General features: G+C 36.8%; 1 protein-coding gene across 10 annotated transcripts in view; it reads left to right on the top strand.

Annotated features, from left to right (window-relative positions):
- Positions 1-8,939, top strand: part of Caps2 (calcyphosine 2) — a 55,313-nt gene extending 46,374 nt beyond the window's left edge. For all 10 annotated transcript variants that reach the window (XM_020152038.2, XM_074083953.1, XM_074083951.1 and 7 more), the window contains 3 exons: positions 3,028-3,153; positions 5,090-5,186; positions 7,899-8,939. In XM_020152038.2, the coding sequence (XP_020007627.1) occupies positions 3,028-3,153; positions 5,090-5,186; positions 7,899-8,074 (399 nt within the window). In that variant the 3' untranslated portion in view covers positions 8,075-8,939. The remainder of the gene's footprint in view (positions 1-3,027; positions 3,154-5,089; positions 5,187-7,898) is intronic.
- The last annotated feature ends 13,142 nt before the right edge of the window (positions 8,940-22,081 follow it).

Below are 22,081 nucleotides of genomic sequence, written 5' to 3'. Positions count from 1 at the left end.
TGTGCTAGTTCTGAAAAGATACACCTTCTACTCATGATTATAAAAGAATGTGTCAAATCGAGAATGTTTTTTTGAAAGTATGAGATGATACCTAATTCCAAACCCAGTGAGGAAGGAATGGGAAGACTATGGAAAGATTCCAAGAGGATACATCCAGGTTGAATTTTAAAAGAGGAGGAGGAATTAAGAAGACAAGGAAGGGGGAAGGGGGAAGAGAGTGGATCAGACAATGGATATCCATGAAAAGGAGGAGCACATGCAGAGGACTCTTCTCCAGTCTGCGAGGGGTTCATCTTCCCATGTACTGTTACCTCTGCAAGGAAAACATCAAGTCCTGTCAGGGTAGGGACCAGGGTGCTTCTGTTTTCCTGCTCTTTCTGTAGCACTTCAAATAAACCCTGACATACAGCAAGTGCAAAATAAACAGAAAATGCATTCATTTGAGCGGGTAGATGTGTGGAAGGAAGGAAACAAGGAAAAATGGGAGGTAAGTATGGTACATTGAAGTCTTGACAGGGCATGCATTCTGAAAAGTTTGGATTGGATTCTAACAGTGCATGAATTTGATTCACATCAATGATTTCAGATGAAGGATTCTTTTGCACTGTTCCCTTTTGCTTCAAATGGTCTTATTACAAGACGTAGATTTTGTGGAAAGGACACTGAAAGTTGTACTTGTGAAACTTAGGCTCACATTGTCACCTTACTGCTTTTAACTACATGGTCTAGGATAAGACTTTTTAATTTTTCTGATTGACAGGCTCTGGCAGAGTAATTCTGAGATAACTGCCATTGTCAGAGTGGTTTGGAATCTCAAATGAGAAAACTGTAAGGGATTATGCCTTACCAACTGTAAAGCTGTGTGCCAACATGATTTTTCTCATCACTGTTGTGGCATACCTGCCTTTTTCCTGTTTAATGATGTTTAAGTTTCTGGGCCACTTAGCGGTACACACTAGAGATCATCCATCTTTACCTCTTCCTTTCATATATTAAAAAAGTAAAACAGTGATAGGGAATTAGTAAGCTTTGATGTCTTTTTTGACAATTATACAAGTAATCAATAGCTGATAGAGACGTAGAGCCCCAATAATCCGGCTCCACCTTTTCGTTTTCTTCATCACCATAGTAACTCCTTTTGGAGTGATTACTAAATGTTTATGATTAGATTTATAAATTAAACTATAATAATCATACATGACTTCTAACATAGGGATAACATATAAGAATATGAACTTTATTATTTTATTATTGAATTAAATTATTTTATTTTATTATTGAATTACATTAAATTAATTAATTATTTTGTGGGCTGAGAATCAAGCCTGGGACCTCATGCATTCTAGGCTAGTGTTCTAGCACTGCAATGTAGTGTTCTACATCTCCAATTCCTCACACATATTTTAAATAATTTTACTGCTTCATTTCCACTCATATCATTGGAAATTGCTCATATAATAGTAGCATATGCAAGGGTTTTGAGATATAAGAATCACCAACCTGGGTGTAATTGTGGAACTAGGAAGTGTTTGAGGGAATGCATAGCCACTTTCCCTGGTTTGAAATTTTTAAAAGTGATATGCACACTAAAAAGACTAACTTATACAGAAATACTGCATCAGTGGATTTACCTCAGCTTTTTTCAACTGAAGTATTTTCTATTCTTTAGAAAAACCTATATAAATTTGTTGCCACTTATATTAATTTCTTAATTCTTGAAAACAACTTCTTTTAAGTTTTACCTCAAGTATCTTTTAATTCTAGTGTTCCTTGAGTAGGGTGAGCAAATCTGCCTTCTGTCCATATTACTCATGATTTTGAAGATCAAGCTCATTTTTAATACAACTGCACAGATACTTGAATCTCTGTACTGTACAGGGCATTATGACAGGCAAAAATGTATGGAATGTTGAGAATTGAGAGAAGACAGGACATCTTGAGATTTAGTTTTCCTAATAAAAGTTTTATTTGAGAAAAATTAGAGGAAGTGGAAGAGAATATCTTTGAGTACTTATTTCCCAGGCACCTTGTTAGGTGTTTTATTTACATTCTCATTTAAAGCTTGATTGGAAATACAGTTATCTGAGTTTAAGAAAATGCATGCTATAATTTCTTTGTTGTCGAGAACACTGTGAATAAAACATTCTATTAAATAGTGCATTTGCCGAAGAAGTACATGGTAATGGCACAGTGAGCAAACTGATGTAATGTGTTTACTCAGAATTATGCCTTTCAATGTAAATTACAGAAACTATTAGAGTCACTTGAATCATCTATACATTCAAGCATGAAGATTTGCAGAAATACAATTAGTGGTCACAACACTTTCAGATGCGTTTCAGAACCTGAATTGACTTTTGAATTTTCACAGGTATAATACATTAAAAGTAATGAAATGTTCAAAATCAAGTATGTGATAACCATATTATTTTGTATAGGGAATTGAACTTAAAAGGATAAATTTGTCACCAGAACATGTGTGGGGTGCAGAGAGAGCAAGCGAAGATGTTGGTCAAAGTGTGCAGTTTCAGTTAGAAGGGATGAGTTCTAGTGATCACAGCGTGGCCAATAGGGGCAATAATAATAATGTGTATTTCAAAATAGCTAAGAGAGGATTTAAAATATTTTTATAGCAAAAAATGACAAATATTTGAGATGATGAATATGTTACTTTGCATGAGTTGATCATTCAGCATTGTATACATAAATTGAGATATCATATTGTACTCTATAAATATATACAACTATTATTTGTCAATAAAAATAACAATGAAAAAAGAAAAGTTTGTAAGTTATTGACACTCTTAAATAATTCTTCACTTTACATCATTGTTCATTTCTGTGTCTCTTTATATACTTTCTCATAGTTGTTTGATGGGATTTATATGTAACTTTTTGAATTTTCTTATTGAGTGACCTACCTTGTCTAGGACTACAGAGAATATAATGAAATATGACTATGATGATTTTATTGTGACTGACTACATGTAACTCAAAGATGTAACAATGAACTCTGAATATTTCTAGGATTTTGAGTCTTTATGGCTAATTCTGAATGACATTAGCAATGGCAAGGGCAAGGTTGATTATGGAGAATTCAAACGTGCCACAATTGGTGAAATGAATGAATACAGGAAATCATTCGTTCGAAAGGTAATTCTTAAGTAATCTTTTAAATTATTATTTTCACTAGATTGGTAAGTTCATTATTTAAAAACTTTAATGACTTATTTAAAATCTGTAATATCACTTTACCTGTAATTCACATTGGGCTTAGTAAAACACAAGCACATATACATTTAAATCTACCTAGAATTAGGCAAAATAACATATGCATAAGATTTAGAAAAATGTAAGAGGAAAAGTAAAATTTTGTCCAAAATTACTAGCTCTATAAATTGTTACTTCTATAAATTACTAAAATGCATTACTCTGTGTGTTATGAAATTTTCCCAAGCCCCAGTTTTCTATCTCATAGAGTTAAAAGAAAGGTTGAATAAGATAATACATGTAAAATTCTTACCATTGTGACTGCCCAGTGTCCTTGCTCAGTATGTGTTATTTTAAGATGATGATTTAAAATGTTTTTGTGGTTTTTTTTTAGAATGTGCATGCTGAATGTCAAAATGAAGATTATAAGATCATACTAAATTGGAATTTAAACAGGGACCCTGATTTTTATAGGAAACTACATATTACTTCAGTTCTGGTGGTCATTTTTAGAGTATAATTTTGAGCAATGTAATGTTTTTCTTTTGTATATGTTATATACATATTGTACATATACGTACAATATAATATGTACATGTTCATCTAATATTGAAAGCAGCTATTCTATATAGAGTGGTATAAAACAGTTTATATCAGGCATAAATATCAAATGGAAAAATTAAAATCTCTATCTTTCCTGACCAAGAGACATAATAAAATACCTTAAATAATTTCACCACATAGTATTTATAAATTTGCACTTATTTGTATTTTACATGTCATAGTAAGGTTTGAGTATGAGGAGTAATAATTGGATAGCTGTCTTGTTCATATATCTTGGCTCTGAGAATAAAGGACAAAAAAAAAGGAATTATAAAGTACTTTATTAGCTTGCTAAGGGCTACCTTAACAAAATAGCACAGACTGGCCTATGAAACAATAACTACTTTTTCCAGAAGTCCACAAAGGGCCAGCAGGTTTAGTTTCCTTTGCAGGCCCTCTTCTTGGCCTGCAGGTGGGTTGTGTTTTCACTGTGTCCTTACATGGTTGTCCTCTGTCTGTGTTGTTCATCCCCTATTCCCTTTTTATGAGAACACTGGTTATACTGGACTGGACCTAGATTGTAACTGAATTACCACCTTAAATACCTGTCTCCAAATGCAGTCATATTCTGAGACATGAGGTATTGTGGTTCAACATATGAATTAGGGGCGGGGGTCACAACTCGATCTACAACAGGTTCCTGCAAACTCAATATTGTGAATAAACCAACTTGGTTCTGGTTTTGACTATTCCTGCAAATGAGAGATGTTGCTTTGGCTTGCTTGGTGTTTCTATGTACCAACCCTTTTCCAATTGAAATGTTTTATGATACTCAGAGTTGTATTGAATTAGAAGAGCAATAAAACAAGTAGCCTTTCAAAAGGAATAAGCACGTCACTTTTTCATTGATTTTAGTGATGGAGTATTTGTAAGTTCACTTTTTGAATTGAAGTGGTCTTCTTAGCAATTTGTTGTGGTCATTTATCAGTTTCATGTGAATTTGGGAGCTAGAAGTCACCCAAGAGGTCTTTTACTCAGCTCTTCAATTCACAGAGGAAGAAAGCCAGGGCAACAGAGGTTTGATGACTTTCTCAAGATCAGGATGCTAGAAGGCAGAACTGAAGGCTTGAGTGCAGGTTTCCTGATATCTTACTTTGGTATCTTTTCCCCTATATTAAAGATGCTTCTTTCACATACCAGTTTACTTCTTTCAAACTGTCTTGTTTCTAGCTCAGAAATAAGCTACTGTAAAATAGAAAGTTAGGTTCTCATATCTAATGGTTTCATCAAAAAACAAAACAAAACAGAACCCCAAAACATTTCTCTCTTTATTTAGGCCTTTATGAAACTGGATTTCAACAAAACTGGCATTGTGCCTATGATAGACGTAAGAAAATGTTATTGTGCGAAGAAGCATCCTCAAGTAATTTCAGGTAATTATTATGAGTTAAAATGCATTTCACTTCTAAGTAACGTCTAATTTAAAGCATTGCTGGAAGCTTTGAAAGGAGGAAACACACAATTCTTGTTTAACCAGAAACTTGGGTTTCTTATCATCTGTTTTTTTTTTTTCTTTTTTGGTGGATCCAGGCTCTGAACTCAGGGCTTTGCGCTTGCAAAACAGGTGCTCTACACTTAAGCCATAACTCCTGTCCATTTTGCTCTGTGTATTTTGGAGATGGGGTCTCTTGAACTATTTGCCTGGGTGGTCTTGAACTGAAATCCTCCCGATCTTAGCTTTCAAGTGGCTAGGATTATAGATGTGAGCCACTGTGCTCAGTTCATCATTAACTTTCGTATGTATTTATTTACTTATTTTACTTTTAATTGGGAAGTGAAAAAAAACCAATAGAACTGGGGTTTGAAGATTAAAGCTGATCATCCTTGGCTTCCAAATTTCTAATTCTAATTGTCTAATCTATGTTAGGTCAAAATAATTTCATCTGCTTATCAATGACTTTAAATGAACTACAGTGACTGTAACAGAATTTTTAGTGTTAGTTAATAGATATTAGTGTATTTTCACCCTCGAAACACTCTTTAATTAATCATAGTAATATTAGAACAAAATAGTTTACTCATTTCAAAATTAAGTGGTTTCAACCTCGTTTACCTCTTCCTTTTGTCTCCTCTGGTCTAATAGTCTTACCTAAGTAGCCTTAGCTCTATTTGTGCCACAGAATTGTGGACCAAAGGGGTTTTGCTTTTATTGTTGAGTAACCATCTGTCACTTTCGGAAATCCAAAAAGAAAACTGTTGTTATCTACCATTACAAATTATAATCTATTTGGATATAGATTTTATCTCATGTTTGGGATAAAAGTTGCTTACCAGTTATAATTAATTTCAAGAAAAGGCTTTAAAATCACATACAATTTAATTATAACTATAGAAAATAGTCTCTTTCTACTTTACTTAAGTGATTTATTAGAAAAATGTATTTTAAGGTTTAATAGAAATGGTATATCCCAAACATGTTTCTGTGTAATGGTGTTACAATCTGACATTTGTTGTAAATACTTTCTGGTTTCTAAGAGTAGCAAAGGAAAATTCTGTTACAGATGCTTAAAGGTAGGCATTTCCTAGGTGACCAGTGGGTTTTTGTTTGTTGTTTGTTTTTTTGGTAGTTGGGTTTGGTAGTTGGGTAGTTGGGTAGTTTGGTAGTTGGGTTTTGGTAGTTGGGTTAGCACTGATCCCCAGCCCCAGCCCTTTTTGCTTTAATTTATTTTTCAGATAGGGTTTTCTGCTTTTTGTCTGGGGTGTGCCTCGGACCCCAATCCTCTTACCTCTGCTTCCCAGTCAGCTAGGATTATAGTCATACACAACCATGCCCAGCTTGTTTTCTGAGAGGGTCTCACTGACTTTTTTGCTTGGGATGGCCTTAAACCATAATCATCCCATCTCTGCCTCCATGTAGCTGGGATTATAGGCAGAGACATCACTTGGTTCTAGGTGAGAAGTTTTAAGAAGATATAAAATTCTTAGCTATTTGAAATATAAATTTAAGTAAGAAATGTTTTCTTAGAAAAATCACAATAAAGTTTATCTGTTGAAAAGTATGGATGGTGGCTCATGCCTATAATCCTAGCTACTCAGGAAGTGGAGATTGGGAGAATCATGGTTTGAGGCCAGTCAGGGCCCAAAGTTCATGAGACCCCATCTCAACCAATAAAAGCCGGGTATGGTGGCACACTCCTGTCACCCTAGCTATGTGAGAAGCATAAACAGGAGGATGGTGGACCAGGCTAGCCCAGGCACAAACATGAGACCCTATGTGATAACTAGCTAAAGCAAAAAGTGATTGGGGGGGCATGGTGTAAGTGGTAGAGAACAAGTGCAAGACCCTGAGTCTAAATCCTTGTACTTCCAAAATAAATAAATAAATAAATAAATAAATAAATAATATGGACGGAAAATAGAGAGGAAAATTTCTCCTGCCAAAACTTGTATTTTTACGTAGATGAGATGTTGATTAATTTTTAGCCATGGCATAATGCCCAGTCATTTTTCACTTAACCTATTTCGTAACAGTCACTATCTTCTCTGTTTTTAAGACAGCCACCTTTTTGATATTCCAAACAGATTCCATTCCTTACTTTGAAATGTACTTTACATACTTTATTGCTAAGCCTCCTAGAGGCCATTGGGTTTGTGAAAAAGCTCTAGCTCTTACCCCAATTTTCTCCACCTTGTTAGAGAAGTCATTGTTTGCATTCAGGTCTGTTATTTAAATTGCAGCCTCACTTTAAAATGTTTTAAACTCACAATGATTTTTTTTTTACCCCTTTTTGTGTTTTTAATGTGCCTTTATTTATTATCTTTTGAATATTTGGCCACCTTCTATAGTTTCTTTTCAGTTTTGAATCCCTCTTTTCTTATCAAAAGATTATGAATATTTTCCTTCAGTGTTCTAGCTAAGGCCCTGGGAATAGGTCAATGTAAGAGGAAGCAAGGGGTGGGGATGAGAGGCAAATTATGAGATGAATTAATTCTAATTCATGTGTAAATAAATTGGAGGGTAGTTTGACATAATGTTTTAAATCATTGAAAGGATTTCCTAACATGAATAAGCATTCCTTTATCATCATCAGTCATTTTACTGAACTTTTATAGAAACGATTTTATAGTCAGTACTATTTTTACAGGTCATTCCACGGAGGAAGAAATCAAATCATCTTTTCTAGAAACATTAAAAGGTGCCTGCAGCAAATCTGATGAAGTGTCATATGGTGAATTTGAAGATTACTATGAAGGCCTAAGTATAGGAGTAGTAGGGGATGAAGATTTTGTTAACATCTTACGTACTCCGTGGGGAGTTTAGTTGTTAATACTGTGTACATCAACACTGAGCATTTTATAGAAGAGAGAAGTTTATGAGAAGTATGGTCAAACCCTGGAATATGCTTTTTTAGGATTATTTTTCTTCTCAAAAAAAATTGAGTCTGGGAAGAGAAATATTCAGAAAGGTGGATGTAGGCATATGTGTGGGCTGTGTGCATGTATGCATGCTTACATGTCTATAAGTTTAAAAGATATGCCTTTTGATTTACCTTGAATATATTTTAGAAGTCATTTTTATTAGCCTCAATAGGAAAGTTACACCTGCATCAAACTGTATGAGAGTGTCTATATAGTAACCAAGTGTCCTGTCCTTTCAGAGTTTTATAACTCTAAGAATGTAATTGCCACCACTCTCAAGCTGATGCTTTGAAATTGGGTTCAAAGTCTATGAGACTAAAATTGTTCAACTTGCTTTAAACATATGAAAAAAGTAAAGAAATTATAGCAAACACAAGAGAAATTTTCCAAGAAGTGTGATTATAGATATTTTCTGTAGCATTAATATTTAGAATGGTTGAAGTTTACCCTTACAAAGGTTATTTAAACAAACTTGTGTCCTGAGTTATGTATTGCTGTTTGTTCACAAATATAATTATAGTTTTATTCTGTTTTTATCTACAACATTTATTACCTGAATAGAAATATTATTTAGATAGAAACAATAAATACAAGAGGGGAAATAGTCTCTCAGATTATTAAAAAAAGTGCATTATTGTATATGCATATGTATATCTAAGGGATAATTTAGTAATCCTTTATCCAAATGTAAAAGCATATTTTGTGTCACAACATGAATGTATGGTATTATAAACATTTCTTTTTGGTATATTAAACAATCAAAGCATTTTCTTCTGAATATATATTATTTAGTGGTTGAATGTACTGTAATCACTTCTTCTAAATTCTGTTCTTCACTTCTTCCCAGACAGAGAAAGAACTTTATAGAATTGTTTCTAAGTTCATAATTTTGATTTACATGTCAAAATAACATAAATTTGAAAAAATTATACGGAGCAAAATAAGTGGTTCAAAAATAGCAATGTATACTCTGCAGACCACAACAAGGTGTATCTCTTCATGCTTCTGTACTTGGCAGCATTATTAAGAGAGTGACACATGTGACCTCAGCGTATGAATCTCTCTAGGGCTTAAGGAAGTACTGAAACTCACTACTGGAATATCAGAAAGAAAACATGTGCAAACCTTTCACCACTATTTTCTTTGGCTAAATTCTTTATTTCTTGACATTTTTTACTTTATTGAAATTAAACCAAGTGTTAGAAGACATTTTGGGAGAAATAAATCTCTAACACTATTTAAAAAAAACTTCCAACCACAGACATCTTAAACCCTATGAATCGTTCTTATATTAAAATAACTAATTTTAAGGCTGTTCAGTATGTATATAGTAGTTTTCACTGATAAAATTTTATTTATTTATTTTTATTGTTTTATTATTCATATGTGCATACAAGGCTTGAGTCATTTCTCCCCCCTGCCCCCAACCCCTCCCTTACCAACCACTCCGCCCACTCCCTCTCCCCCCTATCCCCTCAATACCCGGCAGAAACTATTTTGCCCTTATCTCTAATTTTGTTGAAGAGAGAGTATAAGCAATAATAGGAAGGAACAAGGGTTTTTGCTGGTTAAGATAAGGATAGCTATACAGGGAGTTGACTCACATTAATTTCCTGTGTGTGTGTTACCTTCTAGGTTAATTCTTTTTGATCTCACCTTTTCTTTAGTTCCTGGTCCCCTTTTCCTATTGGCCTCAGTTGCTTTTAAGGTATCTGCTTTAGTTTCTCTGCGTTAAGGGCAACAAATGCTAACTAATTTTTTAGGTGTCTTACCTATCCTCACCCCTCCCTTGTGTGCTCTCGCTTTTATCATGTGCTCAAAGTCCAATCCCCTTGTTGTGTTTGCCCTTGATCTAATGTCCACATATGAGGGAGAACATATGATTTTTGGTCTTTTGGGTCAGGCTAACCTCACTCAGAATGATGTTCTCCAATTCCATCCATTTACCAGCAAATGATAACATTTCGTTCTTCTTCATGGCTGCATAAAATTCCATTGTGTATAGATACCACATTTTCTTAATCCATTCGTCAGTGGTGGAGCATCTTGGCTGTTTCCATGACTTGGCTATTGTGAATAGTGCTGCAATAAACATGGGTGTGCAGGTGCCTCTAGAGTAACCTGTGTCACAGTCTTTTGGGTATATCCCCAAGACTGGTATTGCTGGATCAAATGGTAGATCAATGTTTAGCTTTTTAAATAGCCTCCAAATTTTTTTCCAGAGTGGTTATACTAGTTTACATTCCCATCAACAGTGTAAGAGGGTTCCTTTTTCCCTGCATCCTCACCAACACCTGTTGTTGGTGGTGTTGCTAATGATGGCTATTCTAACGGGTGAGGTGGAATCTTAGTGTGGTTTTAATTTGCATTTCCTTTATTGCTAGAGATGGTGAGCATTTTTCATGTGTTTTTTGGCCATTTGAATTTCTTCTTTTGAGACAGTTCTGTTTAGTTCACTTGCCCATTTCTTTATTGGTTCATTAGTTTTGGGAGAATTTAGTTTTTTAAGTTCCCTATATATTCTGGTTATCAGTCCTTTGTTTGATGTGTAGCTGGCAAATATTTTTTCCCACTCTGTGGGTGTTCTCTTCAGTTTAGAGACCATTTCTTTTGATGAACAGAAGCTTTTTAGTTTTATAAGGTCCCACTTATCTATGCTATCTCTTAGTTGCTGTGCTGCTGGGGTTTTGTTGAGAAAGTTCTTACCTATACCTACTAACTCCAGAGTATTTCCTACTCTTTCCTGTATCAACTTTAAAGTTTTTGGTCTGATATTAAGATCCTTGATCCATTTTGAGTTAATCTTGGTATAGGGTGATATACATAGATCTAGTTTCAGTTTTTTGCAGACTGCTAACCAGTTTTCCCAGCAGTTTTTATTGAAGAGGTTGCTATTTTTCCATCATATATTTTTAGTACCTTTGTCGAAGACAAGTTGGTTCTAGTTGTGTGGCTTCATATCTGGGTCCTCTATTCTGTTTCACTGGTGTTCATGTCTGTTTTTGTGCCAGTACCGTGCTGTTTTTATTCTTATTGCTTTGTAATATAGTTTGAAGTCAGGTATCGTGATACCTCCAGCATTGTTCTTTTGACTGAGTATTGCCTTGGCTATTCGTGGCCTCTTGTGTTTCCATATAAATTTCACAGTAGATTTTTCAATCTCTTTAATGAATATCATTGGAATTTTGATGGGAATTGCATTAAACATGTAGATTACTTTTGGGAGTATTGACATTTTTACTATGTTGATTCTACCAATCCATGAGCATGGGAGATCTCTCCACTTTCTATAGTCTTCCTCAATCTCTTTCTTCAGAAGTGTATAGTTTTCCTTGTAGAGGTCATTCACATCATTTGTTAGGTTTACACCTAGGTATTTGATTTTTTTTGAGGCTATTATAAATGGTATTGTTTTCATACATTCTTTTTCAGTTTGTTCATTATTAGTGTATAGAAATGCTAATGATTTTTCTATGTTGACTTTATATCCTGCTGCCTTGCTATAGCTATTGATGATGTCTAGAAGCTTCTGAGTAGAGTTTTTTGGGTCTTTAAGGTATAGGATCATGTCATCTGCAAATAGGGATATTTTGACAGTTTCTTTACCTATTTGTATTCCTTTTATTCCTTCTTCTTGCCTAATTGCTCTGGCTAGGAATTCCAGTACTATGTTGAATAGGAGTGGAGATAGTGGGCATCCTTGTCTGGTTCCTGATTTTAGAGGGAATGGTTTCAGTTTTTCTCTGTTAAGTATAATGCTAGCTGTAGGTTTGTCATATATAGCTTTTATAATGGGAAGTTATTTCTCCTTCAATTTTGAAGGATGGTTTGCTGGATAGACTAGTATAGGTTGACAGCTGTTTTCCTTCAGGACATGAAATGCATCATTCCATCATCTCCTTGCATTTAGAGTTTGTTAAGAAATCTGCTGTTATTATGATGAGTTTGCCTTTACACATGACCTGTCACTTTTTTTGTGCAGCTTTCAAAATTCTTTCTTTGTTCAATATATTTAGTATTTTAATTATAATATGCTTGGACATATTTCTTTTCTGATCCCATCTGTTTGGTGTCCTGAAAGCCTCCTGTGCCTGGATGTACCACCCTTTCTTGAGACTGGCGACGTTTTCTGCTATTATCCTGTTGGATAAGTTATCTTTATCTTTAATTTGTATCTCTTCTTCTTCTATACCCATGATTCATAAGTTTGGTCGTTTGATGGTGTCTCAAAAGTCTCATATCCATTCACATTTTCTTAGTATTTTTTCATTGTCTTTGACTGCTTGAAAATATAGGTAACAAAAGAGGATTATGAGTGGGTAAACAGGAGAAAATCTGAGCTAAAGGACACTTCTAGTTGTAGATGGGAGAAAAGTATAAGTGGGAAAGGGTGGAGGGAAGGGGAAGAAGTGGTCTAAGATTGAATACTGAAAGAGATTTCATGGCTTTTTTTTTTAAAATGAGGTCTGCAGAGAAAAGGAAGGAAGAGAGAACTAGTGTTTGTTATACTGAGCTTTCCAAGTGTGAGAAAGAGTACAAAATTATCCAACTCGGATGTACAGAAAAAAAATACAAACACATAAAAAATAGTGACAAAAACAAGTTAGCACATAACAAAATGTCATAATTGCCTATGCTCTTTTGAGCTGGTTTTTTGCCCCCTCTCAGCATCTGGGTCTTTCAGTCCATTAGGTAGCAGTCTTGTCAGACACCTGACTCTGGAGTGGTGTCTGTTTACGCTTTCCACTTTTTCAGGGCAAGAGGTGGAGGTGTGGGGAAGTATTTGGATGTCTGAATGTTATCTCTGGTGAAGGGGTCTGGAGTTTGGGCCTCAGTTTCCAGTCTCACACCATCCCTCCTTCCAGCACTACTTAGTGATTATTACAGCTTTCTCCTTACAGCTTTCCCCCCCAGCACTACTTAGTGATTATTCTGGTAATCTGGTGCAGTCCTTTGTCAGGTGTCTGCTCCAGTGGTTCACCTCTGCAGTTGGATGGGAAGCACAACAGGCAGCTCCTAACAGAGATGCACGGGGCTGTGGCTGGGAGCAGTGCCTGCTGGTCCTAAGGGCTCTTTTTTTTTTTTTTTTTTGTCACAGTGGAGATGTTCTGCTGGCTGTTGCTTCTTACTGGTTTCTCTGCCACTTTGCTATCCATACACCAGAAGCATCATGTGGGAGCACCACGTGGGAGTCCTTGTGCAGAGTGCATGTGCTGGGGTTTCTGTGCGGGGTGGGTCCAGGTCTGTGGGCAGAGCACACCAGGCATGGGCTTTGTGTGCCGTGGGGGAATTTCTGGGTACCTAGAAGAGCTCTGGGAGCATCCAGAGACACATGCTGGATGGACAGGGCCTCATCGTTTCCATGAGTAGAGCACGGGTGGAGGCTTCCGGACCCAAGGCAGGGGCTTAGGGCACCAGGGATGTGTGCTGGGCACACCGGGCCTCGGCGGGTTGGTGGGCAGAGCATGCCTGCCCTGGGCTTCTGAGACCGGAGTGGGAACTTCTGCAAGAAGCAAGGGACTTTGTCTTTCGTGCTCGAGGTGCTGGGCTGGGGCTTCTGCGACTGTGGTCCGTGGGTCCTTGCTGCAACGATTACCTTTGGCTTCTAGAGTGTTGATTATTTGAAGATCTGATAAAAAGGAAAATTGCCCATCTGCGGTGAGGAGCAGCTTCTCCTAAAGACAGTACGTGCCTTCCTATGCAGTTATTCAGATTCCTTTTTGCCAAAGGTGATCAACCATTTACAAGGATTGCAGTCTCACAGGGACAGAACACACATGAAAACACACACACACACACACACACACACACACACACACACACACACACACACACACACCCTCCCGGGAAACCTCAACAGTATCCTCTCTGTGTCATCCTCACCTTACTCTAAGATACCTAGTACCAAGCAGGGCACTAGTGGCTCACACCTGTAATCCTGGCTATTCAGGAGGCAGAGATCTGGAGGATCTCGGTTCGTAAGCCAGCCGGGCAAATAGTTGGCGAGACCCTATTTCGAAAATAGTCAATACAAAAAGGGCTGGTGGAGTGGCTCAAGGTGTAGGCTCTGAGTTCAAGCCCTGGTAGTGCAAAAAACAAAAACAAAAACAAAAACAAAACCTAATACCAGAAAAGAATTTTTGATCCTGGGTCACATACTCTATTCTCTAGCAGAGATCCCTCTCTCCAACTTCCTGGAGGGATCATGGGCCTTCAGAAGAAAGCAGCCATGTGTAGATACTATGCATCTAGGCTGTTAGCCCCAGAGCTGACTCACAGGTGTCAGAGGTTCTTGTCTGCATGGGACCATAAAGGCTTGATTGATTAATTCATACAGTTAGTGTTCAATCGTTTGTTCATTCAATGCATACTTATTGAGTAGCATTATGAGGCAGACAGTATCCTAGGTTCAAGAAATACTGTCATAAACAACATAAATAACCTGCCACCATATAGTTTAATTTATAGTGGAAGGATATAGTAAGCAAGTAAGTATGACAACTTTAGTTAAATCTTTTGAGGAGGAGATAAACAGTATGGGCAGAGACTGACTAAGAATGACTTTTCTGGAGTAGTATTCTACTTAAGACCTAAATGAGGCAAAGAAGAAGAGAAAAAACATTCTAAGTAGAAGAAACAGTAATTAAATAAAGCCCTGAAGTGAAAATGAGTTTGGTATGTTCAAGGCAAAAAGGAAAGTCTGCCTGAAGCATAGGATACTATGATGAAATAAGGTTGAGAGATAGGCAAGAGTGGACCATATAAAACCTTACAGGGTATGAAAAGGAGCTTGGGTTTATAGTCCAAGTCCAAAATCAAAGCCATGATTTGATTTTCACTTTAGAAAGACAACTCCTAAAACCAGCAGGAGTGTGGCCTGGGATTGAGGGAAGGAGACATGCTGAGTGACACATTCATTGTTCAGGCCTGAGATGAGGGTGAGTTGGACAGGATAAGGTTGTAGCTTTGGAAGTGGTGAGTGTGGTTAGACATGTGTGTTTTTGGGTGCCATCAAGAGTACATGCAGTTGCACTGTGTAGAGTGACAGATAGGGACGAAGCAAGCTTGCGCTAGCCTGAGCAACTGGGTAGGTGGTAGTACCATTTACTAAGAATGAGGGAACCTGGGGGGAAATAGGTTTTAAAGGAAAAAGCAAATGGTTATTTTGGTCATAATTTAAGATTGTTCTGAATATCTACATGAAATGTCAAATAGGCAATTGGGTTTGTAAGTAAAGCTCGGGGAGGAAGTCAAGAGTTGACAATATAGAATCAGCAATCTATAGCATCTGAACTCTTGAGATTTTTTATGAGAAACCTAGGGACATGATGTAGACCAAAAAAAAAAACAAAGGTTTGAACCCTAAAATATATTTTGAGGTATAACAAGAGTGAAGTAGCCAGCAAGAGATTGAGTCAAGTTGGCCAAGGAAGTAAGAGGGAAGTCAGAAGAGTGCAGCATTGTGGAAATCAATAAACCAATCTATAATCAAGAATGAGAACTTACAAACTATGATGAATAAGTTGAGGGCAAAGATGTGACAATTGGGCTTGCAATATGAAATGGCAAATGAAAGCTAGATTGGTGTGGATCGAAAAAATGAAAAAAAGTGAGAATGTGGGTTCGATGATGCTTTTAGGAGTTTTATTTTGATGAGAAGCAGAGATATAGAACAATTTAGTGGGGGGGTTGAGAAAGTTATTATTTTTCTTTTTTTGGCAAGATAAATGATTGAAAATGTTTGTATGATAGTACTGATACACCACAGTAAGAGGTGTGAGTTGAAGACCCGAGCCCTTCCCCAAAACTTCAGTCCTATGTGAGGTGGCCAGGCCTCTGTGGATGTGGAATACATCCTTGCCAGAGGAAAACCCAACCCCAAACAACTAAGTTGAATGTCCTGCAGCAGGACTGGTACTAGAGTGAGGCAAGTACAGCACCTGCCCCAGGCATAAAATTTCAAGAAGATTGAAAAAAAAAACTGCCGTAATAAGACATGATATTTTAATACAGTGATTTAAAAATTAAAAATAACTTTAAAAGATACAAAATATAAAAATTCTGAATAAAGTTGAACTTAGTAAGGATGCTGTGCTTAGCTATATTGGAGACTTAAGCCAAAGGAAAATCAGTAATACAGATCTGGTCTTTATTTACATTTTAAACATTTTATTTTTGCATTAATGTTTATATTTTAAGATATCTTACTAAAATAAAACTTTCCTTGATAACTAAGCTTTTTGGTGTATGTTTAATTTTGTGTCTGAAATAAGTATCTCTTATCACCTTTCCTCAGTCCCGACCCTGACTGCCAGCCTTAGTGGGTAGAGGCAAAATAAAAATTTCACTGGAAGCCAGGAGCTGGTGGTTCATGCCTATAATCCTAGCTACTGGGAGGCTGAGATTGGGAGGATTGTGAATAGAGGCTAGCCCAGGAAAATAGTTTGTGAAACCAGAGCAAAATGGACTGGAGGTGTGGCTCAAGCAACACAGTGCCTGCCTTGCAAGCATGAAGCTATGAGTTCAAACCCCAGTTCCACACAAAAAATAATCACTGGATTCAAAGAAATAAAGGAACGTGGTTGTTTAGCAAATACAAGAAGAATAAATCTAGGCGTGGTGGTGCATGCTTATAATCCCAGCACTAGGGGAACAGTCAAGAAGAACATGGGTTTGAGATCAGCTCAGGCTACATAGAAAGATCCTATCTCAAAAACAGACAGCAAACAAAAAATGAGTGTACCACGTGCTTCAAAAATTTTGACCTTTAAATTCTTGAGTCACAATGATGATTTTTATTTCCCATTGAAAGTTTTGTGGTTAGGAAGTTTTAAAGGTTTGGTTTCCAGTACTTCATTAGGCACGCTTTTATGTCCACTTCAGCGACTTGTCTACCACAGAAACTCAAGGGAGGTCTAGTGTATTATTGTGCAGAATAAAATGCTTGGCCAGTCACAATAATAAGCCACAGATCTTTGTTATCAAGAAGTGCTTTGCCTTGAGAACTAAGGGGATAAAATAAGACCAAAGACAAAGTTCTTGGAATATATTTGGTTCTAAGAGGATCATAATTTCTGCTATGGGTTAACTGTACAAATTTCTATGTTGGATCTAACCCCTAGCACCTCAGAATGTCACTCATTTTTTGGAGATAGGGTCTTTACAGAGGTAATCAAGTTAAAACAAAGTTATTAGGGTGGACTCTAATCCAGTATGACTGAGACCCTCATGAGAGGGGATATTTGGACACAGACACAAATATGTACAGAAAGAAGACTATGTGAAGATAGAGAGAAAACACAGATAAACATGATGACTGCCAAGTAGAGAGGCCTGGGACAGATTCTTCCTGACATAGTTTCAGGTCAATCTCACTAGCATCTTTATTTCTGACTTCCAGCCCCCTGACTTGAAATGATAAATTTTTGTTGCTCAAAACGCCCCATTTGAGGCTCAACTGGTATGGTACTTGCCTAGCAAGCTCAAGGCCCTGAATTCAACCCCCACTACTGTCAAAAGGAAAAAAAGAGAATTGCTAAGGCAATACTAGCAAACAAATACAATTACTTCTAACTTTCTCCCTCATTGTATACAACAGTACTTATTACTGAAGAGATTTTTCTTAACTACAGAGAACTTATCAACAGAGTGAAGTGTAGCCTTTTTGGTTTCCAGTATAAACCTGACCACCCAAAGCTTGAAGGATACTCCTCTTCAAGTATCCTGATCATTTATTCCTTAAATTCAGCTCCAATTTCCTGCCATTCCCTTTTAGCATAAGATTCAGCTGACACAGGGATAAATTCTTAAAAAAGTCAGAGGTTTAATTAGCAAACATGATTTCCAGTAGAGCTATTCCTGAGAAATTTTAGCAGAGTATGTGACCATGTAATATATTTTTCATCTTGTAATCATTATTTGTCTTTCGAAGAGGAGAAATGAGGTGCCCACAGCATTAATTTGTGCTTGGAAAGTTTTGGTGGAACTTGGTATACAGGCTTAACTTCTGATAAATTTGTACCTTTATGATTTAAAATTTTAAATTCTCTATGGGGTTTAAATTTTTAATAGGCAAGGTTTAATCATTCACATCCAACATTATAATTAAAAATTTAATCAAAAGATATAGTATATGTATTTATTTACTGTGTAAAACACATCTTGAAACTTGCATAGATGTAAATGTCTATATAGAGATAGATGGGCAGATAGATATGGTGGAATGATATGTAAGCTATGTATTATCTCACACAGTTCTCACATGGGGTATTGAGAACACACATTTGGCATTTTTCACTAATATATTATTAGTTTTAGTTCCTACATTGTACAATAAATCCCTTGCACTTATTCTTCCTGTCTTAGCTGAGATTATGTATCCTTTGATCAACACCTCTACCCAACCCTGAATAACCACAACTCTGTGAAAATGTAAGCTCTTTAGAACTTACATGGCAGTGGGTTGTGTGAATAACATACAGTTAAACAACACAGTATGTTAGAAGGCGATTAGATATAAAAGAATAAAAGAAAACATAATGGAAGAGAAGGACAATCTGCAGTGAGGATACTTTAAATAGAATGGTTAAGCTTGTGATTGTGAATGTAACTTGAAGGATATGAGAAAACGGACACCTGGAAGAAAATGGACAACCAGTGCAGACAAGCTGAGGCAGGAGTGCACCTGGTGTGTTTGAGGAACAGGGAAGGGGCTGGTATGGCTGGAGCTAAGTGAGCTGGCAGAATAGGAGAATGAGGTCAGAGGGCTCCGGGGAGGTAGACCTGGTGGAGTCATCTGGTTGTTACTGAGGCTCTTCTTTAACAGCTGCTCACTCATTCTTTCATTCATTCCAACACTCACATATTCAATAGGCTTTTATAATTCTCTGTAGAATGATAGAGATGGTGTCAAACCCTGATGCTGCAAAGTGGAATTAAACATTCCTTATACCTTCAAGAACACCTGACTCCTTGAGACTACAGATCAGACTCTAGTGATGTGATGCGATTAGCAGCCTGGCCAGATAGAGAAATAATACTCGTGTGTGTGTGTGTGTGTGTGTGTGTGTGTGTACTGTGTGTTTGTGCATGTGCTGTGTGTGTGTGTGTGTGTACCTGTGAGTGTGCATGTGCTGTGTGTGGAGTGTGTGGTATGTATGTGTGTGCTGTGTGAGGAGTGTGTGGTATATGTGTGTGTGTGGTGTGTATATGGGGTGCAGAGTATAGTGTATGCTGTATTGTATGTGTAGTGTGTGTGTGTGTGTTCCGTGTGTCTGTTGTGGAGTGTGTACAGTATATATTGTGTGTAGTGTGTGTTTTCAGTGTAGCATGTGTGTATTGTGTATGGTGTGAAGTGTGTGTAATGCATGTGTATGCTGTGCTGTGTGTATTGTGTGTGCTATGTGTGCTTTGTTGTGTGCTGTGTAGTGTGTGTTGTGCTGTCATGTGTGTTTCTGCATGTGTTATGTGTTGTGTATATGTGCTGTGTAGTGAGTATGTGGTCTGTATGTGTTATGTGTTGTATTGTGTATGATATGTGTGGTATGTTGTGTGTGTGGTGTTTGTGTGGCGTGTGATGGGTGTAGTGTGTTTTGTGTATCATGGGTGTTGTCTGTGCATCATGTGTCTTATATGTGTGTTGTATGTGTTTCCTGTGTGTGTTGCATGGAGTGCTGTGTGTGTTATGTATATGTTGTGTGTTTTGTGTGTAGTGTGTGGTCTGTCTTGTGTGTGGTTTGTGTATGTCTCTGTGCATTTTGTGTGTGATGTGTCTGCTGTGTGTTTGTGTTATGTGTTTTGTGAGTGGTGAGTGTGGTGTTGGCATACTGTGTGCGTGTTTGTGGTGTGTGTGTTTTGTGCATGTTGTGTACTATGTGTAGTGTGTGTTGTGTGTTGTATGTGTTGTGTTCTTTTGTTATGTGTGTGGTATGTGTATGTGATGTGTGTCTTTTGTATGTGGTGTTTGTAGTATGTGTGGTGTGTGATGTTTGTATGTATGTCTGTTGTGTGAATTTTTATATGTCACAGAAATGGGTGAGGAGACAAGGAAGATGCTTCCCAGGTAAGTTTTAAAGGGGTTACCTAAGGCAATGAAAGCTGCAGGCAAAGTTGAGGTGGGGTTTTGATGCATTTTCTATTTGTGCTTTCCTATCATTTTGAAGGTAACTGTTCTATTTCTGAAATTTCCTGTAAACAATTGAAAATGTTTTCACATCTCATCTGTAATATCAGCAATATTAGGTCTCTTTCTTATACTCTCTGTTGCATTCTGCAATAACACCCATTGTATTACTTTGTCATTTATATATATATTATATATATATATATATATATATTTTTTTTTTTGGCAACACTGGGGCTTGAACTCAGGGCCTCATGCTTGCTAGGCAGGCACTCGTTCTGCTTTGGCCAGTCTGCCAGGCCCCCATTTATATATTTTTATATATATATATAATACATATATAATATATAATATCATATATAATATAATATACATAAAGATATATAAATATATTATATATAAAGATATAAAATATATTATATATATATCTTTATATATATCTTTATAATAATAATTATCTTCCTTTAGAGGGCAACTGGCATTTTCTTTCTTGTTGATCACATTTCCTTTGTCTAGTACAGTTGTTTGCTCTGTGTCCAGCACACAAATACAGAATAAATATTTGTTAACTGGTATAGACATGAAAAATATAAAACAAAGTCACTGTTCTCATGTAATTATTTAACTGTGCTTGTGGTCAGCTGCTCAAGGATCAGGTCCTGAATTTGGTATTGACCCAATACCAAATTTTAGATCACAACTAGGCCACATGGTTGACATTTTTCTTTATGTAATTGCTCACAGCAAAACCAAAAACTATAACTGTAAAATATGCAAAAGGAGGATGGTTACTCCACAACAGATGGTTCCTGCTAGGGGAGGTTCAGAAGACTGTACTGTATTCTATACCTCCTTCTCACCATGTAATACATTATTAGTAGTAGTCTAGACTCTAACCACAGAAGGCAGTCATGGAGGAGAGGGAAGAGATTGGTGAGCACATATGAAGGTGGCAAATGAATTGTCAGTTCAAGTTTAAATGTGTGGGAAAAGGGAAAGCCTATTACTTAACATGACTCTTGGGCCTTTAGTCATTGAACAGAGTAACATGAGATCAGAACTCTGCTGCAATGCTAGCAAGTGTTGTGTGGAGGTGAAGTCAGATCATGGCCAGACTTCAGACATCAAGGTAAATGTAGATTGGTTTCTTTCTTTGCAACATTGTTCCAATCTACATAATAGATGGTGGTGCCATGTCTAGGATAGTGTCACTGGATTAGGATGGTAGCTAGTAGGAGTAGCCCAAAGTATACTTTAATGTTGCATTTCTGATATGGCATTACATATTGCCCCAAACCGTGTACACACCATGATGCTATCCAGTGTTTTAGAAATATTAATGGTTTATTGAACTCTGACGTAAACTTGACAGATTGACCATCCTTGTCTATCAGTTCTCAATCCAGAAATTCATTAAAGTATCAGTGAGGAATAAAAAAACCTATTAACCCACAACGACAAATAAGACATAAGAAATAACAGTGAAGTAAAGATTTCTAAAAATTTGGAGGACATCAAACTGAAGGAGGTCACATACTGCACTTGGCAGGCTAGAAGTAGGGATTCAAATGTCTATAGGATGTGGGCCCATATAAGAATCAATCTGGCTTGTAGAATGCCTGGAACATTGGGCAAGGAGTATGACTGGCAACATGAATGGATGACAATCTATATATGAAGTTTTTGGACTCTCCTGATCCCTTCTACCTACTTAGCAGTAAGAAACAACCTCACCCACACCTATCATAGTTAAAAGCAGGCTTATTCTGCACAAACTGACTCAAAGAG

This window comes from Castor canadensis, chromosome 8 (assembly GCF_047511655.1).
Source record: "Castor canadensis chromosome 8, mCasCan1.hap1v2, whole genome shotgun sequence".
In the NCBI taxonomy this organism is placed as follows: domain Eukaryota; kingdom Metazoa; phylum Chordata; class Mammalia; order Rodentia; family Castoridae; genus Castor; species Castor canadensis.
Note: the sequence above shows the minus strand (reverse complement) of the source record. Positions and strands in the feature narration are given on the sequence as shown.